This window comes from Peromyscus californicus, unplaced genomic scaffold (assembly GCF_007827085.1).
Source record: "Peromyscus californicus insignis strain IS unplaced genomic scaffold, ASM782708v3 Scaffold_6__1_contigs__length_162567912, whole genome shotgun sequence".
NCBI lineage: Eukaryota > Metazoa > Chordata > Mammalia > Rodentia > Cricetidae > Peromyscus > Peromyscus californicus.
The window spans coordinates 92,094,932-92,119,274 of NW_026294584.1; the positions used below are offsets into that span (position 1 = coordinate 92,094,932).

General features: G+C 36.1%; 1 protein-coding gene across 2 annotated transcripts in view; it reads right to left on the bottom strand.

The window, feature by feature from the left end:
* Nucleotides 1-24,343, bottom strand: part of Ctnna2 (catenin alpha 2) — a 1,158,645-nt gene that overhangs the window by 10,745 nt on the left and 1,123,557 nt on the right. Inside the window, exon 18 of one of the 2 annotated variants that reach the window (XM_052721879.1) lies at nt 13,495-13,638. The exons of the other annotated variant lie outside the window; for it this stretch is intronic. Within the exon in view, the coding sequence (XP_052577839.1) occupies nt 13,495-13,638 (144 nt within the window). The remainder of the gene's footprint in view (nt 1-13,494; nt 13,639-24,343) is intronic. 2 annotated transcript variants of the gene reach the window in all.

Sequence of the window (24,343 nt, forward strand, 5' to 3'; positions counted from 1 at the left end):
TATAATCTAGTGTTTTCCTAGATTACTAAGTGCTAAATGTGAAAATGCCCTTTGTTCAGGGACTTATCATATAGTACGAGGTCCTCAGCTCTATCTCTGGTTCTTACTATTACTATGATTTTCTATTCCCAAATCTTTTGATCCCATTTCAGTTTTTCTGACTACTACTCCTCCAGTCCTCACCCTCCACTTAATAATTTAGATACTTCTTTTATTCTGCTTTTACAGAAAATGTCTTAAACTATCATTAGCAGAATCTTATACTTTTCATGAATAAGAGCTAGAAAAAAGTTCAGAAAGGCAAATAGAAAACATGAAAATGTCTGCATACTTTTAGCACTATTAAATCCTTCAGAATGCAGAAGTAATCAAGAGTCAATACAGAAAACACTAAGGGTCTTAGATAAAACTATGGTGCCCCAAATATCTAGCAACACTTAGGGCTTGGCAGTGTCTTGAAGAAGGGGTCTATTTGGAGGGAGGTGATAGGAAGTCAATCTAGCTAAGAAACCAACATTTACAATCTAATTTCAGAAACATTAAATGAAATAACCAATGTACAATATATTTTATAACCACCTAACATAAAATTCCAATAATTCAAGCTATATTTATTAGATATTATTTATAGTAATTTCTTCTAAAAAATAGAAAAAAGGTAACATCTTAACTCACTCCAAAACTTACTAAGATCCATGCCTTCTTACCTATTAATTGTCAATCAGTGAAGACTATATCTCAAGGCATTGCTTATTTTCATAAAAACACAAAACACTGGACTCCCTGGATCCTTTCCTAAATCAATAAATATGTTTGGCTACAAAGTAGGTTACAAATGTGTAATTAATTGTTCACTTTCAATTACATTTTGAGCCATTGGACCTAGCACTTATCATCTCCAGCTGAGACTAACCTTGCCTCAATATTGTTTAAAGAACCTTGAAAATCTCATCAAATGAAGTCTCATTAATATCTTTCTACCATTATTTCCTACTGGTAACACTTATTATATTACCCATACAAGGCAGGAAAGAGAAAATAACAAGGGGAGGTGTAATATTTTTTTTTTTAAATTCAAGATCATAAAATGTCAAAACTAGGGAACTGCATCTTTTTGCTGGCCTGTACACATCAGAGGCAAGGATAATTGGCATGCACTGACCTTAATACCCTTATTTGCACAGTCCAGCAGACTTCCTCTCTATAATGGGCATGGTCTGAGACTTCCTCTGATGTATGCACTGTAGGCCTTCTGTCCACACAAGTACTCTTGCAGGGCAGTCTCTGCTGGATTCATGTCAGCTCTTAATTATACTTAACAAAACCTTCCTTATTTGTGATTTTGTTCCTATCAGTTTCCATGACTTAAAGACAATTTTGGTCTGGAATTACTAAATAGACTGTTCTAGAACTAAAGCATCTTAAGTATTAAATTTTGCACTGTTCTTCATGGCATGATAAAATCTTGTACCATTTCTCTTCTCAGTAAATGAATCAAGCCTTTGTCCAGTAGTCACTTCATAGCTAAGATTGATGACTATACCACATAGAGCTCCTTATGCCCAGGTTTCAGGTATCCACTTGGGACATCTCTGCTTTGTCTGTCATTCAGTGACACTATGGTATATTAATTATCATTTTTCTCCAATGGAATAATTATCTTCTTATATAATTCATGAGTAATGATCTCTTACATAAAATATTTTTTAAAAACTAAGTTAAATGCTAGACACATCTATAGCTGTATAAAATAATTCAGTACATTAACTCAAATTTTCAAATTTTTTCATTATAGAAATGAGAAGTATGACAAAAAAAGTCCCATAATTCAAGTGTTCAGAAGAAGCCCTCGGTGTAATGCATGGTTTAAAATTCAGTAATTTTAATTAAATTAGTTTTAAATTTGAGCAGCTGATCCATCGCTTTCCACAACTGGACACACTTTTCTGTCTATTTTTAGTAGGCAGAAAAATTTCCTACAAACAATTCCTTCACTCTAGTCACTGGTTTTCCACTGGGAACTGTCACCCTAACCACTTCCATGGGATGACTATGTGCACCTGCCACAGGTTTGGATACGGACTTCACCTTGACCTAGGAATAATACAATTTGGTGGAGCTGCGACCATAAATTCACTTCATTTCTATATCTATTCCATTTCAGATTCTTGAGTTACCTTTTCAAAGATCCTTTAGTGTTTAGAGAGCCACCTAATCTTTCTCAGATCTTTTCTTATCGAATTTTCACCATCTTTTCAAGCTAGTAGAAGCTCCATGAATCACTCCACCCCTACTTAAAACTCACTCCTCCCACAGACCGCTCCCTCTCAGTCAACAGCCCTTCCCTTCTTCATATCACTCAGATGAAGCATCCTGAGTTGTGTGCTACATTTTGTTCTCTGACACAGCATCTCATTTTCCATCATCTCCTGTCCTCACAACTTTAATACACTTGCTACTGGACCTCATCTCACCTTCTGCCCTCTGGTCACTCACTCAAGCCAACTCTTCAGACATCATCGCTAGTTTTTTTTTTTTCCCCATACTTCCTCCTAGCCACTCTCCTTGCTTCCTACCCTGCCCACTCTACTACTCAAATAAAATCCAGAACGATTCTCTCAAATGAACTCAGCCTGTCCCTTCTCTCATCAACTTCTTCCAGTGGCTCTCTATCTCAGTCTCAACCTCTATCTCAGTAAAATTCAAAGCAAATTCCAATTGGCATCATGATGAAAGCTAACTAAAAATAGTTTCCAAATTTCAATACACTCCCACCCCAGTGGCCTCAGTCTGTTTTCTTCTTTCCCTTATAAGTATTTTCCATAGTCCTGTCAGCTAATCCTTACTTCATCTTATTCATACTTCCCTATCCACCTGCTATTCTCTAAACACCTCCAACAGGTCTTATTGAATTATTGTGACATTAAAGACTTGGAAATTGAAGTGTAAAGACACATATGAAATTAAAATGCAGTGAGTAGGTTAGTACACATTCCTTCTACACAATCATCCTCCCAGGAAAGTAGAACCAAAGGCATGAGTCTGTCAGAAGAGTAGAAACGGTTCATAATTGACAAAGTAAATGAGCCAAACTACAATATAAACTGACTATATGACCTCTTCCATCACTGAACTTTGAGTAGATGTCAAAGCCAGCCTTCTTGTCTATAAAATATTTTATAAATAAAAGACTATCTATTCTATTCAGAGTACTAATGTCAACAAGGCACGGAGGTGTGATTGCTAGACATGTTTGCATCACATAAATTCTCTCAGATCTTTAAAACAAGTACATAAGAGGATCCCTTTCTCCACATATGAGTAAACAGAAATAGAGAAAATTTAATATTTTGTGATGGGGTTATGTCACTGTGACAGTCTTCTTTGAAGAGGGAAGTTTACTACAAGATTCTCCTACTCTACTCTCTAGCATTCTGAGTGTGGTAATAGTAATCTTGTAAACACCCGTGTAACATTCTAATAGCTCACAAGCATGAGTCACGGGACCAAGAAGTCATCAGGATCACACAAAGGAAGACAACCCACACAAATACCAGCTTTGCCATCATGATTCATGATAGCTGTTCACTGACTGAGTGGTGGGGACATCATCCACTGGCTCTGATTCCCTTTCCACCAACTACAACCCTCCAAAAGAGCCTCTCCATAGTCAAAGGAGACTTGATTAATAACAACTTCTAATTTTTCTCTTCTGAAGATTTCACACATACCAATTCCTATATACCAAAAAGCTAGGAAGAGAAATGATTTCAAATTTTCACTATTTCAAATTTCTGTATAGCCTTTTAATTTGTCATCTTGCAAACACTACGAGACAAAAACAACACAGTAAGAACTATGGTCATTATCGTATTACAGCACCTGGCATGTGACATTTTTCCTTCGACTACTGCTCTACAGAACAGACACTCCTAAACTGTGCTCATATTTCATAAAACACAAAACTATCCATGAGAGAAACTATCTCTGTATCATTTACTGCCTATAAAAGAATGGAGCAGTCACTACTGTAAGTTTCTATTTCTTCAAGTGTAAAATGAAGTTAATAACAATGTTTTTCAAAGGGTATTATGAGGTCTGAGTAAAAAACGAAAGAAGCTTAAAACACATTTTTGAATTTTCAAACAAGAGTGTGGCTATAAATGATTATTACATAAGCTTTCATAAATTTTGGAACAGCCGGATGCCACTGGCCTAAGAAACCTGTATGGTAGCAGGTATTCCAACAGATGACTCAAGTAACTGGTTATCATCAGTACTGGCAAGATAAGGAAAAATATTTTCCAGAGAAGATGAGTCTCCACCTGGGCCCCAATTACATGGTGGCCTAGTTCTAATCTCAACTTTTTATTTTGCTGAATACTCAAAGAAAAATGGTCTTCAGAGAAAGCTCTACAGGAAACATGTTTTAAGGGGTCTAAAAGAGACAGACAAATTCTAAGAATAAATTGAAGGGAAGTCATGCCTTCCACATGAACTAGCAGCTCATCCACTAATATTCCTTTGATGACTCCATCTCAAATCTGCTGCATTTCTTCCTCCAATCAGATGGAGAGCTATTTATTTGCTGTTTTGTACTTGAAAGCTTTGTGGGTCCTGTCTCCATAGCTACCATTGTGGATCCTTAAGTACAGGTACTGTTTTGCCCCTTCCTAGTGTGTTTTCCACAAGGGCTCCCAATACATGAAGCCCACTGGGATTAGGTATTGGTGATAGTGGGATAAGTGGAACTCAGCTCAGTGATGGGTTCTTAGTTGAGGCTTCTCTTTAAACTGAAGTATGAGATGTGCCTATTGGAAACTAAAAACTGATGAGTGTTCTCTTTGCTGGGTTATACACTTTTAGATATCTCCCAAATTTGGCATATGCCCTGTGACCAAACTTATTAGACTTTTCCTGAGTTAATTCTAATTTTCTAAAAAGTAATACTAAGTTTAGCTTCACTTTCTCATCAGTAGGGAAAAGAAAAGAGGAACCTACAAGAGGAAAGACAATTATCTGAGATGCCCTTTTGTCCTTGTGAATCATGCATGTAGCAATGCAGCACAGTTCTAAATGCCTTTAACTAAGAGAAGACATAAAGGGCATATAAGGTGGTTCTCTTTAGAAGCCAGGATGCTTCCTCATACAGGTGCCTGCCAGGGCTTGGCCTAGTTTGGAAACCTTCTAGTGCTGTTCTCCTGCAGTGAATGCACTTTATTGAAAATGTAGCAAAAACACCTGAGGGTTCCCTTCCATCTAAAACTGCAAGTATTTTTGGTCCAACAAAGGACCTCTATGGATGGACAACATATTGTCTGTACTCTCTCAAAAGAGACTGAGCTACACAAGAAACTTTCATAATTCACAGATTAAAGGGAACAGAATCCTCAAAAGACAGGAAATGCATAACAGTATTGCCAAAAATCAGAGAAAAATATATCAGAGTTTCTGTTGAAAAGAAGCTTGAAACCTATGAACTGGAAAACTTATTGGGGGAAAATACTACTTAATTTTAAGGTGACAGCAAATGTTAACCCAGGAACAAAGATAAACATTAAAGATGTGCAGATTGATTTTAGCATGGGCAAGATGCTACATCATACTACATTTAATATTGACATGGAAATTTCCCCAAGGCAAACTTTTTTCTTAGATTTCCTGTGAGTCTAGACTTGACAAAGTTAAATCACCTACATATGTATTACAAGACTTAAGGTAATCTCATTTTTTTCCCAAGAGACAAAAATGCCAAGGCTACAGTTTAGTATATCACTCTTGATATATCACTGAGTGGTGTCTTATATCTGGGGTTATATCTACAAGGGCACTCCAACTTTATTATAATTCTTAGCTGTGAAACATATTTAGTGCTTGACAATAACCCCATGGTTTCAAGGTTCACCTGGTTCAAACTTATATGCTACAGAATTTATTGATTATAAATATCTCAAAAAGAACTCCACTAGAAAATTGAATTCCAACATGATCATTACCCTAATGCACTAGATATTATTGAAAAAATAATATTTTAAGGAAGGAACATAGCCTATCTCTTTCCCCTTTTCCTTCCATCTTAAAAATATATTTATCTGTTCCCACCATATCAAGATTTCAAAGTGTACAGAATGAAAAAAGTGCTATGATAATTCCATTGTTTTCACAGTACTTTGAAAATTAAATAAATTACCTGAATCAGAGCATTGAGGATAGAAATTTGCAAGTTTAAATGTCATGAACACAATGGAATTAAAAAAAAAACTCCTTGTTCATACAAAGTAATAAATGTAAGTCATTTTTTCCCTGTTTAAATTTTTTTCTCTAAATTTAACGGTTCAAATAATACTTTGGGAACAAGAATTCCTGTATCTGTAAGCTAAGGGGAATCTGTTACAAGTAGGAAGGAGATAAGGTGATCGATGAACAACTACTCCAATAGGTCCTTAACAGTCTTTCTTTTAGGAAAGTACACCTCCATGCCCTGGTGCCAGACTAACACCAAGGGGCAGAAAGTGAATCTTGAAGCACAGCATCTGCCATTTTCTGCCCTTTCAAAGAGAAGGAATACAGGAAGCTCCATCTCAAAGGGTATGTACATTCTGAGCAAAAGATCAAGACGGCAACTAGTTCTATAGTGCTCTTCCAGAGGTAATTTTGTTGACTCCAATACAGTCAAGTATCACTGACTAAAGATGAGTGGTTGCTGTAGACATCCAGCAGGGGAATTCAGAGATGGTTTAATACTCTACACTGGCAAACCACAACAACCTTCACAGAAAAGGGTTATCTATACTACTCCAGACTTAGTAAACTGAAAAAAAAATAAGTCTTCCTATTTAGGAGTCTCAGACTGCCTTTATATCCTAGGAAGGTCTTACCTTAACCAATAAGGCTGTCCCCTCTCTTCTTTCTAGAGTCCAAATCCATCTATATCAGAAACCTTTATGAATTGGATACTGATCCATATTTGTTTTTCAAACTTCAGTTTCAGAATGGTAGAAGCAAAAATATGAGCATCTCCTACTTTAATAGCTAATTGTTGCTTCTATATTCTCAAATGTGAAAATCAATACTATTCTCTTTTTTCTGAGTAATTGTTTTCCCTGATTTCATCCATCACCTCTCCATATGATTCCTCTAAACTTGCAATGATGCACTATCTGTATGAGGCAGAGCCCTGGACTGGTTGCTTAGTTCTTTGAATGTCCAAAAGCTTGATTGGGGCAGATGTGATGAAAGGGAACAGGAGGGTATCTATGATATCAAAAAAGCTGTAGTGTCTCTTTGGAAGGAACAAAAGTGGAGCATCTCTCAAGTATCCCTTCTTCCTGTCTTTGAGCACTTCCCTAGCTTTGTGCACAGACTGATGGGTGTAGGGCAACAGCTGTTATCCATGAAGGGAAAATAGAGAAGAAATTTAACACTTCTAATTGATTGTTGATTCAAACATATAGTTATGCAACTAATATTTTTAATACAGACCATCTAGGTCACATTTCATTTCAGGAGCATAAACACATGATTTTTTTCCTAGTTAAGATGAGAACACTAATGTGCACATTTTTCAAAGTCTTTCACTTAAAGTCATCAAACAGCTCTGTCAATACTATTCTAGAAATATACTTCTCTGAATTGTTCTTTCTCTATTTTTTCCTCAATATTCTCTTCTTCCCCCCCCCCATCTCACACACCCACATAAATGCACATCTCTTCACAACTTTGGAGATATAGAGCCACTTAGTTTTGTTCTGCCTTAACTTTTCATGTTGGGACAGGACAAACAAAATATTCAAGACCACTTCTCAGATCTCTACTGTTCCACGCTCTTCCTTTAAGTTCATCATTCACTAATTCCTTAGACTTACTAACCATCATTCTGATAACGTTATTCCTCATGCTTAGTCAAGGTTTAAATGGACTATTTGATGGATAGTCTTACATTACTGCTTCAGTTTGAATTTGAAATGTCCCACTCAGGCTCATGCATCAGTGGTTTAGCTGCCAGATGATAGCTTTGAGGAAATGATTAGAATCCTAAGGGCACTGACCTAATTGGTGGATTGATCCTTTGATGGATTCATAATATGGTGGCATTATTGGGAAGTGACAAACAGTAGGAAGATAGGTCTAGGTGGAAGAAAGCCCCAGGGGGCTTGTCAAAGAGGCTGCCTCCCTGTCTCTTAAGGTAAGCAGCCTTTGTCATATGCTTCCACTGCCATTATCTTCTGCTTCAGTCTGGGTTTAGAAACAAGCAGTCAAGTGACCACAGCTGAACAATCCAAAACAGTGAGCCAAAAAAGTAAATCCACGCTTAAATTGGTCTTTCAAGGCATTTTAGTTGCAGCTATGGAAACCTAACTAACAAGGTTACCATTAACTCTCTAAATTCATAACTCAGTAATGTTCAATTTTTTCCCTCTGGAACTTCTTCCAAGAACAGAAAGATGAGTCAGTTTGTTACTTTGCAGACTTTGAAACAGAGGTGTGAAAATGAATCACCTGGTGTATGTTAAGAAGTTGGTAGTTAATTAGATATTCCAAGATCCTACTCTCTATCATCTTTATTTAAGAGGTCTGCAGTTTAGCCTAGTTTCTGCATTTTCATAGCCTCCTTTTACCCCTATGCTGGGTTTTTCATGCAGATGTTCTGGTCATTGCAAAAGAAAAAAGAACACTACTGAATAATAGTAGTAATAAGACAAACACATTCTACCTTTCTCTGACATTTTCAGGTCCAATCAGCCTAAAATGTACATATACATAAATAGTAAGATTTTTCAGGTTTCCTCTCTGGGGATATTATACTTTCTCTTCTCCCTGGAAAACTCTTATTCCATGGTGGTTCTATATCTACAAAGAATGTATATGTATGTGTGAGTAAATTAGACATATACGTGACACTTTCTTTTGACTCTTTTTCCCTTTCTGTGTAGATATTCAAATTACCTTGTATTATATTTTGTTCAGGGAGAATGTTGTAAAATATCATTGTTACTTGTTTTAGATACTTTTTTCCATGATAATTTCATCTGTGTATCTATACTACATCAAACAATAGACATCATATTATATATTCAGTATGTGTTAATTTACAGATCTGATTATTTCTAGAAAACTCTATAAGTATGCTTGCTTGGACCTGAGTAAAGAGAACAATGTCAACTTTCTTTTGGGAAAAGCAGTTCTAATATCACTACCATCCTTTAATGATCTATAATGTCTTTGAAAAATAATTCAAGTTTCATTTGACCTTTGTATTGAACAATTAGTTCCAACAGAATATTTTCTCTTGGAAAGCTGTTTTTCATCCCTAAACTTCCGTGTTCTCACACAGTCAAGTTTAGCCTGTGGGAAAAAAATTATTTCCTGAGATAATAAAATCTAAAAGGTAATTTTGATGTCACATTAAGAAACTAAGAAGCATTTCACAGAATGGAGTGAGCCGAATCTTTATTTAGCTACAAAGCCCGGAGAATCTGGAAAAGGGGCTAGGCTGCAGGGTAGTTCTATTCATGGAGATGAAGACTGTTAGAAAGGTCAAAATAGTAACTTGGATGGATTTCGATGACAAGAAAGTGAGGCAGAGTACACACTACAAATCATCACTGAGTCTCTATCACAGAGGCTTTTTTTATAAGTTTTTGTTTATCCATATGTGTAAATCAGACCTAAATCAGTAATCTCCTCCCAAGGGTATCAGGAAGAAGACTTACATAATGACACACAGTTTTGCTTAGTACTTAAAGATTATCAACTGTGGCTTTTCTAGGGCAGAGAATATGCCATGATTCTTGCTTCTCTTTGCCTTCCAAAACCTTCTTATGACACAGATTCTCATTGGCTGGTGGACATTTCCATCACCATCTAACAGTTCTAAAGCTGCCACAGATGTCTCCAGAAAAACATTCCCTTTCCATTTTTACCTGAGAACCAGTTAGCTTTGGGACTATTCCCTTTCCCTTCAACTGTCTTCCACAGATGTGGCTAGGCATGGTCACATGACATTCTATATAACTGAGAAAATGGCTATCTAGTTTTATCTTCATCAAAAACAACTACAGTCCATTCCCTTGTGGGCTTCTTAATTTCTCCAAAGAAGTAAAATGGGTTGTAAAATAAACATATAATTAAGTCAGAAATGATTCAGGAAAAGTACAAGACTATCAGGAGTGACTAATTTTGATGTAAAACACATCTGAATACACGATATCCTCAAGTCCATTAACATTTCTTTGATCTTGAAGACCTACATATTTATCTGGCATCCTCTTGTACAAAAACACAAATATACAAAAACACAGACACCAATAGTACTAAGGTCAATCACCTCCACTTCTCACAGCCATTCCATAACATTTGATTCTATGAGCTTGTTGCTCCACCTAAACAAGTTAGTCTAAAGGTAGTTCCAGAGACAGCAAATTGTAGAAATTTATATAACATTAGGAAATGAAGATACTTATACTAGATAAGGACCTAAACTAGTTCCCAAGAGTTGCACATTCCTCAAGACCCAGATGAACAATCTTTTTATCTCCTATATAGCTCATAGCTTTGTACCTATCAATTCTCTACTCATCAATATTTATCCATAACATACGGGTGTTCCTAAAATATTGCATATGTAACCTTGAACTTCAGAGTCTTCAATGACAATTATTTTTTGTGAAGCATCTAGTAGATATGTATATTTTTAATGCCAAATAATTTTTAACCATAAAAATATAAAAATACTGAGTTCTAAACAAATCAGTCTTTTAAAACAGCACAGCCAGTTATCACAGTACTACTTGTCCTTACATTTCAGTTCATTCAGAATTAAGTGTGTTATAGAGAACAAGTTATCAAATGATGATTACATGCCAAAGAACATGGACTATTCATATATAGTATTAACCAAAAACAGTACACCAGATGGAGGATATATTTTAAAATCTATTTTTGAATGAACTTGTTAAAGGATTGAAGATATGTCCAATATAAAAACCGTATTTTTTCAACTATTCAGTCCTCTTTTTAGCTATCTTTTTTTCAAAAATCATAAAAATATAGAATTCTTGGGTCTATATACATGAGGCTACATCCTTTATAGACCATATACCTACTTCATAGTTAAGAAAAAGCAGATGCCCAAAGAATCTAAATCATTGACTTTGGATAAACCTAACCAGTCAATGACAGGAAGAGGATCAGTATATCAATTATAGATCTTAATCAAATACAACTACTGTTACAATCCACCATCTCCTTTAGAATATATTATATGTGTGCATTTATAAATTATAATTTTAATACATACAAAGTACATTTAAAAAACACTGAACACCACTGTCGATGGAACATGCACATGAAAATCAACAAGTGCATGCATGAGACATTCCATGGTAGACTTTCTGAGTTGGCACAAGCGTACAACACAACCACTCTCAACTCACGAAGTTTAAAGATGATTGTGTTCCAAGAGTTTGGAAAAATATTGCCATTTCTTACCTGGCAGCTGTGTGGGGGGGGGTTGATAAAAGACATTAACAACTTGAGCTATGAGTAGACATCACATTTCCTACCACTGAAAACATTGGTCCTACCTGGGATTTAGGGGTATAATGCTTTTAATGAGAGGTAGATAAGAAATTTGACAGGGAATAACCAAACATGTAAGATGTTAGCATTCTCACATGCATTGTAACATTAGCTTGAATGATAGTAAATACCACCCAAAATCTTCCTGTTGGCTAGAGTGGCCCTATTTTTCTTTGCCTGATCTAAAATATCTAAAATTATAGTTGGTCTTTTAGACTGGGCATCTAAGAAAGAAATTAATTCTAGAAGCACCACCCCTCCAGGTCCCAAATTCCCAGTACCAAAATGATCCAGTGCTTACTAAAATATAAAGTTCTACAAATCTGGTATAAGAAATACAAGTTCTGAATAAAACAGAAAACAGAAAAACTATTAGTGAGAGCCATATCTTTTTGGGGTTGTGGATATGGATCAATGGTAAAGTACTTCCTGAGTAGGACAAAAGCCCTAGGATCAATCTCTAGCAACACATTAAACTTGGTTTGGTGGTGCACATCTATAATCCTAGCACTCAGGAGATGGAGGATAAGAAATTCAAAGTTATTCTTATCTACATAACAACTTTGATGCCACCCAGAGATATGTGAGACCTTGTTTCAAAAATAAACACAAAGCAAAACAAGAAAAGATCTCCATTCAAACTGTCCACATGTTCTACCACAAATGTGCATAAATAAATGCCTAATTAAGGCTCTATACTTTGAAAAACATAAAAGATAGCCTCTTTGCATATTTTATAATTCTCATAGTCCATATCTAAATGTGGCCACCTCATTTCAACAGGGACCCATGTTCTGATGTTCAATTGTAAGAAAAGGAAGAAAGAAGAAAGAAAGAAAGAAAGAAAGAAAGAAAGAAAGAAAGAAAGAAAGAAAGAAAGAAGGAAGGAAGGAAGGAAGGAAGGAAGGAAGGAAGGAAGGAAGGAAGGAAGAAAGAAAGAAAGAAAGAAAGAAAGAAAGAAAGAAAGAAAGAAAGAAAGAAAGAAATCCTAGTCCTTCCATATTCCCTGAAAGGTGTAACTGCATTCATGATCCCTTTTTGCCCTCTCAGACAAAAGCTTCCAGCTCCAGCATTTTAATAAGTACCCAGGAAAAAAACAAGGAAAGAAGCCAAGAGAAAGGCTCATTCTACTTCATCTTTTCACTTTAAACAGTAAGGCATATAAAGAGCTAATCAGCGACAGAAACTCAATGAACAGCAGCTTTCCACAGGTCTTCACCAAGTGACCCAATAAAAACAGCAGTGTTACAACACTGAACAGCAACAATAACATACAAAAACGATAGTATAATTGGTTGTGACACTTTAAAAATGGCATGCCCTAAACTTGCAAGAGTGACAACTTTTTTCATTAAAAAGTCAAATTTGTCATGACATTAGGAAGCTTTTCTCTTTAAAAAAAAACAAAAACAAAAAAACAAAAACAAAAAACACCTAAATCAAGCATGTTGAAAATACAGTTTGTTTGCTTTGTTACCGCCCATGATTTTAGAAGTGTTGGAAAGTCTCAGGGCCAACATCAATAAAGGACATTGTATGGCCCTGCAATACTCTTTAAAGACAAATAATCAGCACATCCTTTTGGCTAACTCTCTTCAGGGGAGTACTCAGAGATTGCAGGGTAGATGCATCACACATTACGTATTTTCAGTCCTGATGGGAAGAAAGACTGAAATGCAATGGCAACACTATGTGTGCTTCTCAAGTTTGGATCACAGTTGAAGTTTATCTCTGCTCAGATTCCTAACCCTTCTCAAAAACAAACAGGGCCTTTGCCCAAAGTTGATTAGGTAAAGAGTGTTTCAGCTTGCATATGTTCATTTGCCTGGAATTCTAGCCCATCCGTACCCCCACCCGCTCTTCAGAATTAATAATTACAACAAAGATATTAGATTATAAAGTGAAGTTACTTACCATGGAGGAGTCACTGCTTCCACTCCCGATTGGAGCTCCCTCAGCACAGGTTGGGAGGTGGGTAGAAAGTTGACTAGCCCTGCCCCCATCTATGACATCACAATCTACCTCATAAAAGGTAGTGAAAGTGCTCTGAACTCCTGTCTGATTTCCGAGAGATACAGAAAAGAGAAAGTGAGAGAGAGAGCAAGAGAAAAAAAAAATCCCGTATCCTACTTGGGAGGGAGTTGGGGAAGTGGAAGAGGGAACAGGGAATTACCTAGGAGAAAGAGGTTATGAAGGAATTAGGTGTTGAAAGAGATTATGTGCCGGCCTTCTTGACATTAAGCAGCCAGTCATTCTGATTCCTCTTTAGGTATCCAACAGATAAAGGGACCATCTGGGAGAAGGATGAAGAAGCACCCTCCTTTGCCCAGCACTGTTAGGGATAATTATATGGGCTCAAAAGGAATGACTTCTCTATTAAAAGCATTGAACATTGCCAAGAGAGAAAGCAAGGGCTATCTGTAACTCTTAAAGCCTGGAACAAAATGTGGGGGTTCCAGGTGCCTTGCTTGGAGGTTCTAGTGTCCTGATATGTGAGCTTGGTCAAAAGCTTGACCTTTGTACATAACCCAGCATGTGGTATAAAAGGGATACTTACCTCATTCATTGGGGAGCATTCATTGTGTAACTGCAAATTTTTATGATTGATTTTGGAACCCAAGAGGGTTTGTGTGAATGGCATGATTGAAAAGATAAGCCAATAACCAATGCCCATTTCTACCTTTAGAATTCTTAAATTTTCTCAATGTATGTTGTTCTGAAAATCTTGTTTGTTTTTAGAAAATGTTTTCCATAGGTACCAGTTATACTATGTATCTTCACTGGGTCTGTAAAGCTCATTTTCTAAACTCCAAAAAAATCAAAGGTAAGATTCTTATAGTCCCCCAAACCTCTGTATTTTCATACTCAGAGGTCAAGTTTATATGACCCAGAGGCTAACTGCCTGACCAATTATTCTTGGAATAAACAACTCCAGTCTTATAGGCAGAACTTGAATATCTGAGTCCAGTTTTTTCTCAGTCAAGATGCAGCAATGTATAAGAGAACTATGATGTTTCTTTTCAAGAGATGGCTTAGAATATAAAAATGTGAAATGCGACAAGTTATGAAGTAAGAACTATGGTAAAGAAAATAATTGGTACCGAAGAGCAGTTCATGTATCATATAGAAGCCAGAGCTGCTTCTGTGTAGTGCAGTGTTTCTCAGCTTGTGGGTCATGACCTCTTTACAGGTTGCATATCAGATATCCTGCCTATTAAGTATTTACATTATGATTCACAACAGTAGCAAAATTACAGTTATGAAGTACCAACAAAATAATTTATGGTTGGGGGGGTCACCACAACATGAGGAGCTATATTAAAGAGTCTCAGCGTCAGGAAGTTTGAGAACTACTGGTCTAGTGTAAAGGATGAAGAAGAAAACCATCTCTTCTCACAGAAAATGTGTTAGCAAAAAGCAAGATTCAAAATAATAACTTTAGCATTGCCAAAGTCTGTTTGCATATGCAGATTAAATAAAATACCAAATGTGTGAATCTTTGATTTTTAAATCAATGTAGTTTGATTTTTAATTCTACTGTCATTTACCAAATATGCGTGTATTGCAATAATTACAATATAAAATTATGCAAAACTGGCAAGTTTGAGAGCATTTTGAAACATGGAAGTTACTAAATTCAAATTAATGATAGATTTAGCAACATTTTCCCCATCCTCAGCTTGAAAATAAATGTTGGAGACATTTAAAGAATGTCTTTATAGAATTCAAGATGAAACCAAAGAAAAAAATTATCAAGTGTGTATGCAGAAGGGCCTTTTCTCACATCTGACAATCTCTCTGAGTTATAGAAAGCAAGGGTACTCTACATGGATTTTCCTTGCTGTATTACTGTATTTCCATTTTATATAATGTTTTTGCATAAATTCAAATTCAGCGTACAATAGCATTTTTTCATGAGATCTTGAAACTAATGACCCTATGAAGTTTCACTTTCAGTTTTTACACATTGAATCATTGATTAATTGGCTTATCTTAGCTATTTTTAATAATTTCTAATGTGCCATTGATTTCAAATAATAAGCATTGCCTGATTTTTCCTTTGTAGGGAATATACTAGTCAATTATGGTTATTATTGTCAAAGCTGATGTGAAATCTTAGAAACTTGAGTCATCTCCCGTGTTTCAAAAATTTAAAGGTCATAAAGATTAATGATGCAATTGCCCAACTTCCAATAAACATCTTTAGATTTTGACTACCCAAAAAAGAAGTTATAATTCTATACCATTACACAAAAGAACGCAAATTGAGTTAACTAGTTTATAAATATGGAAATAGAACATACTACAGTTGAACTATAATCTGTAAGTATTTCTTATGGTCTGCCTGTTGACAATTGGGAAATGGAAAACAACTTCAGGAACCCAATGCAAAACTAGGCTGCATCAAAAGGATGCGCAATAATACACTGTGCTGACATTTCAGGTGAAGTTGGTGTGACTGGTTGTGAAAATGCCTGGAGTAATGATATTAGTTAAAACCAGATAACTTGCTTTGATGCAGGATGCAACCCAAGGGTCTAGCCCCTTGACAATGTTCATACAATCTGTTTGATTTTAAGTGATAATTTGCTGCATGCTTTTTCCATAATATTAAAACAAATGAGTGTGGAATCTCTTCAAGATAAGAAATGAAAAGATTTTAAGATGTCAAGCAGAAGTTTCTATCATTACAGTTACTATGTTCATCTGATGAAGGAAATATAGGATGGCTTTTAATTTCTTTGCATTAATGAATCCAATTTAATTTCTAATGTAGGAGATTGAAAAGAGACTGCTGGAATGATAGGAGTTCTTTGAAAGAACGATCTACAGATAATTCTTATAAACTAATAAACTAATTTAACATGAAAAACGTGACTAAGCCAGGGCCACACAACTTGATCACGGTGTTATTATCGAAGAAAAGTAACTCAAAAAGAGAAATCTCAATTTTCAACCATAAGGGCATGTTTGAATCAGAAGTTTCTAGATAAAGGTTTAATTGTTTGGTTTGTTTTATGGTACTATCTTATATATAGAAATAAGAGCATAAAAGAATAGATACATTTTTTAAAAATGACCCTGACTGGAACCTTTCCAAGATAGTCATACCCAGTTGCAAAATAGATTTGCCAAAGAAAATGGATGAATGAGGTCAAGACACAGGTCATATAGATTTGACAGAACATCTAACTCCAGTTCCAGTCAACTTCATTATCAGCAAAGCATCTACATAGATGAAGGTATTCAGAGAAAAGTAATAAAATGAGATATAGTATTGATGATGAGAGGAAAGATTAACAGTCTGAATTAAGAAAGCTTGCCTTCTAGAAAATAGGATTAAGATGGAGGATTTGAAATACATTTATTGCCTAAAAGGAAAGTGATTGTTCAAGATTAGGGTAAGATGATGTGTCTGAAGTAGTTCAGGAAATCTGAAATAAGAAAACCCCATATTGCCCATCCAGAAGTCTTTCCTATTTATAAGATACATGGACCATAATGTGTCACATATTTCTCTTCTAAGGGCTGTGATCAAAGCCATATTTTGTAAATCATTTAAATTAGACTGGAGAAAGCATTTGACAAAAGCATCTATAGGGACAGAATGTAGACAGCAGTAAGTGAAGCACACTTTCATTTTCAGAATTCAGTGAACCAAGAGAACAGTAAAAACACAGAGGTAGTCATCTGAAGGTGCCCTTCCATTCTAGCAGAGAATCCCAAACATCCCAGTAAGCTGAGAAATTACATAGAAAATGAGATGGGATGCATAGTATAATAAAAAACGCAATAGACAAAAAATATCCTCCTTGGTAATTATTTGCTAGTAGAGACTTAAGAAGCTTGGAATGATTTGATTCAACTCACACTGTTCACTGTGTCTTCACATAGTAAATGTGTGAGAGAGAGTCAATGGAGGCTAAATTCAAGGAATCAGAAGCTATCTGATGTAGATGAGAAATCAATGAATTCCTGATTGTCAGTCTGTCGCTGGAAATTTGTATTACCTATCTCAACATATGTTCTACGTGAAAGCCATCCTGTCTACAGGCTCCTATATTTCACTAACTGCAATCATATTGATCATTGGAACCTAAGAAATCTTCCCTCTGAAATGAGGCATCCCAATAGAACTTTCTATTACAAATCACAAGAACTTGCACAAACACTGATCCACCTTAGGAAATACTCTTCTCAGAACTTTCCCAGATCTAGTACCGAAAGGATCACATCCTGTCAGCTTAACTGTGTTCTTGGACATTTTGAGTAATGGAAAATATACAGAAAAATCAACAATGGAATCCCCAGATCATCTTTAGTATACGGTTTAATATTGAGTCTGCTTGTTTTATCTATTTCATATGTCAACTTTTTATATGTTATCTATTTCCTTCAGTCTAGAAGTTTTGCTGGGGGCAAATCAGAGAGAAATTAGGGAAAAAAACTACCATAGATTAGTAAACAAAGTATCAATTAGTTATAAGCATGAAATTGTAAGTAACTGTTGCTAACACTGATGAATCTTATAATACAGGAAAACCAGAAAGCCAGGACTGTATTACTATGTACTTTATTCACTGAATGCTTTGACCTCTCAAAATTATTTGGTTTATGGTCAGGGAGCAAATACACATGAAACTGCTCTTATATATTTAAAATTGTTCAAAAGGTTTCCTTAACAATGCTGATCTAAGCATTATTTTAAGCTTTTTTTTTTGTGCTAGATACCAAAACCCAGGGCAAATGCTCTACCACTGAGCCAAATCCTCAAGCCCTATTTAAAAGTATTACTTTAAATATTTACAATAATGAAGACCTTGGAATAGGGCTTCAAAAATCTATCACATGTGAAACAGTCCTCAAGATTAGAATATTCCTCACATTAACACTTTATAAGGCAGTGCTGTGTCCATAAGTTTGTATAGGGTTCACAGATATTACAAGATACAGCCAATTATCTCCCCCTCATTTAGCGAATGCCCATGTATACAGTTTCTAAGTTTTTATAAAGTATTATTGTTAATTGGCTGCCAAATAATTCTCAGAATATCAATTGAAATCTAAAACACTTGTTGATAACAGATTAAGGTGTTAATTATTTGCTTTTCTTTTAATTGGAGACTCTTGTGATTTGAAAAATGTTAAAAACTCAAAGGAATACATGGTGAGGCTGAGAATTCTGGACCAACACATATTTTTTTTGAAATTTGAAAGCCATTAACCCTTGCTAATATTATAAGCAATAAGGCCTCTTGTAAAAATTGCTTTCAATTGTCAACTTGATAGAATCAAGAATCATCTGGGAGATAGACCTCTCATCATGTCACTGGGGGACTTCCTTGATTTTGTTAATTGACATAGTAAGATCCATTTTAATTACATATGGGACCATTCCCAGAGAAGGGCATCCAGCATGGCATAACTGGAAAAGTGAACAGCATCACACATTCATCCTCTCTGCTTTTAGTATTGGATATATTGTGATCAGCTTTTTTCAGCTCCCAGTGCCTTGATTTTCCTAACATGATGAGCTGTATTCTTAACTGTCATATAATAAATCTTTTTACCTCAAATTGCTTTTTTTCAAGGTATTTTAATGCCAACAACAGAAAATGAAACTAATACAGTCCTCAAACTAAACTAAAAATAACTCTTCAGGCTGTACAAGTTTAAGCGATGCCACCAAATGAATCTGGTGAGATCAAATATACCTCAACCATGGACATGTTATTTGACTCATGTTCTGACTTCTCACACAGAGTTTCTTCTTTTCAAATGAGTACACTGAAACATAGTTCTTTTGTGTATTCAAAATAATTCAGTACTATCACTGCCACTGGATTCACTCTGTCAGTGAATAATTTCTTTCAAAAGGCAGTATGGTGGTTTGAATGAAAAATATCCCTAATAGGATTTGACTGCTTTGTCCACTGTTGGAAGCACTGTTTGAAGAATTTATGGAACCTTTAGAAGGGGGAACCTTGTTAGAATTAGTACATTACTGGTGGGAGCTTTGAGGGTTTGTCACCTCATCCCACTTCCTGTTCTTTCTTCCTACTTCCTGCCACCATGCCTTCTTCAGCATTGTAGACTCTCTCCCTCATGTTGCTTGAGGGCATGCTATTTTATTACAGCAACAAAGAAGAGAATGAGAAGAAATAAAACTAGGCCTATTGGTTAGTTGAGAGCCCCCGTCACAGAGTATGTAACTGAAGAGCCTCTTTGAATAGTGGATCAGTGTCCCGTCATCCTTAGCAAAGGCTGCTTGAATTTAGACAGACAATATACCAGGTAACTGACACCCCAGATCCCTATCACACCCAACACCTAAAGAGAATTTTTACTTTTCTACTAAAATTTTGATTCCCTAGTTCTTCAAAAATATAAGTTTGAATTGGTTATATGTCATGTTTATACTCTTGAGACAATGATTTAATTACTGGAAAAACAATTAACAGTTATTTGTCCTAGAGAATTTGTAAAAAACAAAAAATCAATACCTTGAATGCACTGGTGTGAATATGAGTATAAAATGGAATGGAGTATCAGAATGTAGGTACACATTGAAGTTTTGCCATCCTAATAGATCAGAGGTGAGGCTTTAGGGAGAAAATCTACACTATGTAGCAACTCACCTTACCTGTAAAATGTGTACTAAGAACTGTTTCCATTTTGTAGTTGTTAAATATCTGTTTGATTTTCTTACTGCTACACAGTACATGCTACCCAATACAGATTTATTTAGAATTTATGTTACTTTACTCTCTATAGATACAGACACTGAGGCTGTTTGTAGATCAAGGAAGGTAGGTCCTTTAATCCTGAATACTTAATGACCCACTGGCTAGAAGATCAGAATAAAGTTCTTCTGAATTGCTATGAATTCCTTAAATGCATATCTTTTTGTTCCAAAGCCATAGAGACACGTGTTCTAACTCCATGTGGAGATAATTAGCAATTTAGATCCCCCCATTACTGCTACATTGGAGATAATCAAGAATCGACTATAGTTAGCATCAGAAGATGTTTTAAAACCTCCAAAAGAGAAGATGCTTAAAGTGTAAGTCTGAACGGTTAGATGTTATGGTTGTTCCACAGACTATTTCATCCTGTTAAAAATACTAGGACTTTCATATATATCAGGAGATATAGACTCGCTCAAATAAAATGTCACCCTTACAAACTAGACAAATATGCATATATATGTATATATAAAACATTGCACATTTTCTTTTTTATAAATTGCTTTAGTTCAGATCATATATACCAGCCATTGAACTCTTGCACATTGAGGGAAGAAAAAAAATATGAAGTATTTGTGTTTTTTCTGTGTATATATAGATATACATATATCATTATGTACTATTGTCAAGATGATTTTGAAAATTATTAGTTTACAGTATTTTATAGAATATTATTCATCGATCACCATGAATATTCATCTCCATCTTGTATCTGAATTTGCTAAACACGTAAGATAAAATATGCACAATGAGAATGACTTTCAACTGGGCCAGTGAGATAGTTAGCTAGTAAACATGCTTGCCACACAGGTCTGATGAATTGAGTTCGATCCCCAGAACCCACTTAAAGGTTGAAGGAGGGAACTGACTCCACAAAATTGACCTCTGACCTTCATGCAATTGCTGTGGCACACACATATGTTACCATCCCACAAACAATAATAAATAACTTGCAATTGTTTCCATACTCTTTATAGCTATAGATGAGTGTATCTCTCAGACCTCACCAAAGAAGTTTCTTTGTGCAGTGGACTGTGGTTAACACAATCTTACAACTGATAAAAGAGCAGAGGAACAATATCAGTGGAGTGCTCAGCCACAAATGAGACATGGATGTATCCACCTTCTCTCAAGACTCAGAGGCCATCTTAGAAGTGTAACTGTGTCTTATGGACATGGCCAGACCACTGTATTCATGAACTCAAGCTACTGTGGTTGCCTGTACAAGCCCTGAAACAAGATCAAGCCTGTCAACATTCCAGCATACAGGTGAAATCCCCTCAAAAGGCTCATGCCTAACTGAGTAGCTATTGATATGTAGTGGCTTCTGAGGGAGGGAGACTTTGTCTTCTTTAGGGGAGTACTGCTAGGCTAATTACACTCCAGTGAATGGCCCTGTACCCATGCATTGACATGCAACACAAAGAGGGCTCAGTGGGTTACTAAGAAAAAAGAGAAACTGAAAGACAGAGAGAGAGAAGAGAGAGAAAGAAGAAGAAAAAGAAAGAAGAAAGAAAAGAAGGAAGGAAAGGAGGAAGGAAAAGAGAAAGAAAGAAAAAAGGACACAACATCTGGGGAGATGGCTTTGTAGTTAAGAGCACTTGGGATAAAAGTTCCTAGCACCCACATGGTGGCTCACAACTATAACTCCAGTTCTAGTGAACCTGATACTGTCTTTTAACCTCCACAAGCACCAGGTAAGTAAGAAGTGTGCAGACAAAACATTCAGGCACTCCCATGTATATATAAAACATATTTTTTTTAAAAAGTTTGTTTCTTCAGCCCCTCTCCCCCATGAGGAGGGGATGGGAGTGGAATGCAGGGAGGTAGGGAGCCAGAGAAGAGGAGGGAGGGGGAACAGGGGTTGGTATGTAAAATGAAAAAAATTTAAATAAATAAAAAAAGGGAAAAAGTTTGTTTCTTTTCTTTTTTTAAAGAGAACAAAAATTTAGGAAGGAGTAGGGAGGTCAAGTATAGATCTGGAGATTTTAAGGGAAGGATTTGGTGAATATGATCAAAATACATTGTATAAAATCTGACATAAATAATGCTACATTTTTAAAATTCAGGTAATCACTTTATTATGACATGGCCCACTTAATCAAATAAGCAGGGTTCACATGGGCTCACAGAGACTGAAAAGACAAGCTCAGATACTGCGTGGGTCTACACTAGGTCCTCTTTGTATATATTATGGCTGTTAGCTTGGTGTTTTTGTGAGGCTCCTAACAGTGGGAGTGGGTGTATCTCTGAGCCTTTTGCCTGCTCTTGAGACTCTTTTCCTCCTATTGGGTTGCCTTGTCCAGCCTCGATAGGAGGGCTTTCACTTTGTATTATTCTGTCTTGTTTTGTACTGTTTGGCTGTCATATCTTAGAGGCCTACTCTTTTCTGAAGAGGAAACAGAGAGGGAGTGGATCTGGGGCAGGTGGAGGTAGGAGGAACTAGGAGGAGTGGATGGAGGGGAAACTCTGATTGGGATGTATTGTATGAGAGAATATTTTCAAATAAAAAAAGAAATAATCAAAATAAGAGTTATATTTTTTAAAAAAACTTTGGGCCGGGCGGTGGTGGCGCACGCCTTTAATCCCAGCACTCGGGAGGCAGAGCCAGGCGGATCTCTGTGAGTTCGAGGCCAGCCTGGGCTACCAAGTGAGTTCCAGGAAAGGCGCAAAGCTACACAGAGAAACCCTGTCTCGAAAAACCAAAAAAAAAAAAAAACAAAACAAAACAAAACAAAAAAACTTTGGCTCAGGGGATCTGAAGGGTTGGGTCAGTTGATGAAATGACTCCTTTACCGGCATAAAGACCTAAGATCTAGCTCCAGCACGACATGAAAAGCTCAGCATTGTGGCTTGTGCCTGTAACATAGCACTGGAGGACACGGAGATAAGAGAATCTCTGAAGCTCATTGGTGGGCCACCAGCCTAGCCAACCCAATGAGCTTCAGTTTCCCTGAAAGACACTTTCTCAAAAACTAAAGTTGAAGTGTGACTGAGGAAAGACAGCCAATGTTGGCCTCTCTCCACATGCATGTGCACACACGTGTACTATTACTCACTTGTACACCTGCCCAACACTAACAGACACATATGTCACTATACACACAGCCACTCTAAAAAGACAAAAACATACACATTGGCTCAAGTTTCCTCCCACAATGATACAATGCTGTCTTGTTTAACAGACTATTATACTAAACTAGTTTGGTACACTGTGGTAAAATTTCTCCTTCCTTCCCCCTTTTTTCTCCTTGCTTTAGGCTTCCTCTTCCCTTTTTTCTTTTATTCCCTTCCCCAAAATAGACTTAAAACTTCAAACAACACTAAATGAGACAATGCTAGCTCATACTCAAACTGGCTAATCTCTTAAATCCATGCCTTTCTTTTTTGCCCTAATATTTATATCATTCTGTTGATTTAAAAATTTGTGCATTATTTTATTTATAACTAAATGGAACTGATTGACTCACAAATGCATCTACTACCTTTGAAATTTAATATGAATTGCACCATTGGGCTGTTCAGAATTGCAGAAGCCAACCTAGAAAATAGATTACCAGCAGACAATGAGTGCTTTTAGACAGTAGATATGATGATGAGTCTCCAGAGACGTCCGTCTTGGACTGCTTCATTTCTGTCACTTCTGTCATGACTCAGAAAGAGGTTTTTATGCCCATTCTCTACCATAATTGGTTGAGTTTTCCTTTTCAACCATTTCAAGTCAAAAGCAGACACAATAAAACAAGCCAGTTCCACCTCATCCACATAGAATCACATAAAACATCAATATGCTGACATGGTACATACATGTGTGTTTTATTTTAATGTGCACCATGACAGCATAACACATGGCTTGTCTTTTCAAATTCATTTTTTTTTCTTGGCAACTGTAGGTAATCTATCCAAATCTCTATTCATTTGACAGAGATGTTGACTTCCTGGTAGTTTTCATATATTCCAAAGAAGAAGCCATATTGATGAACTCCAGGGATATGGGAAGATAAGCAGGAGGATTC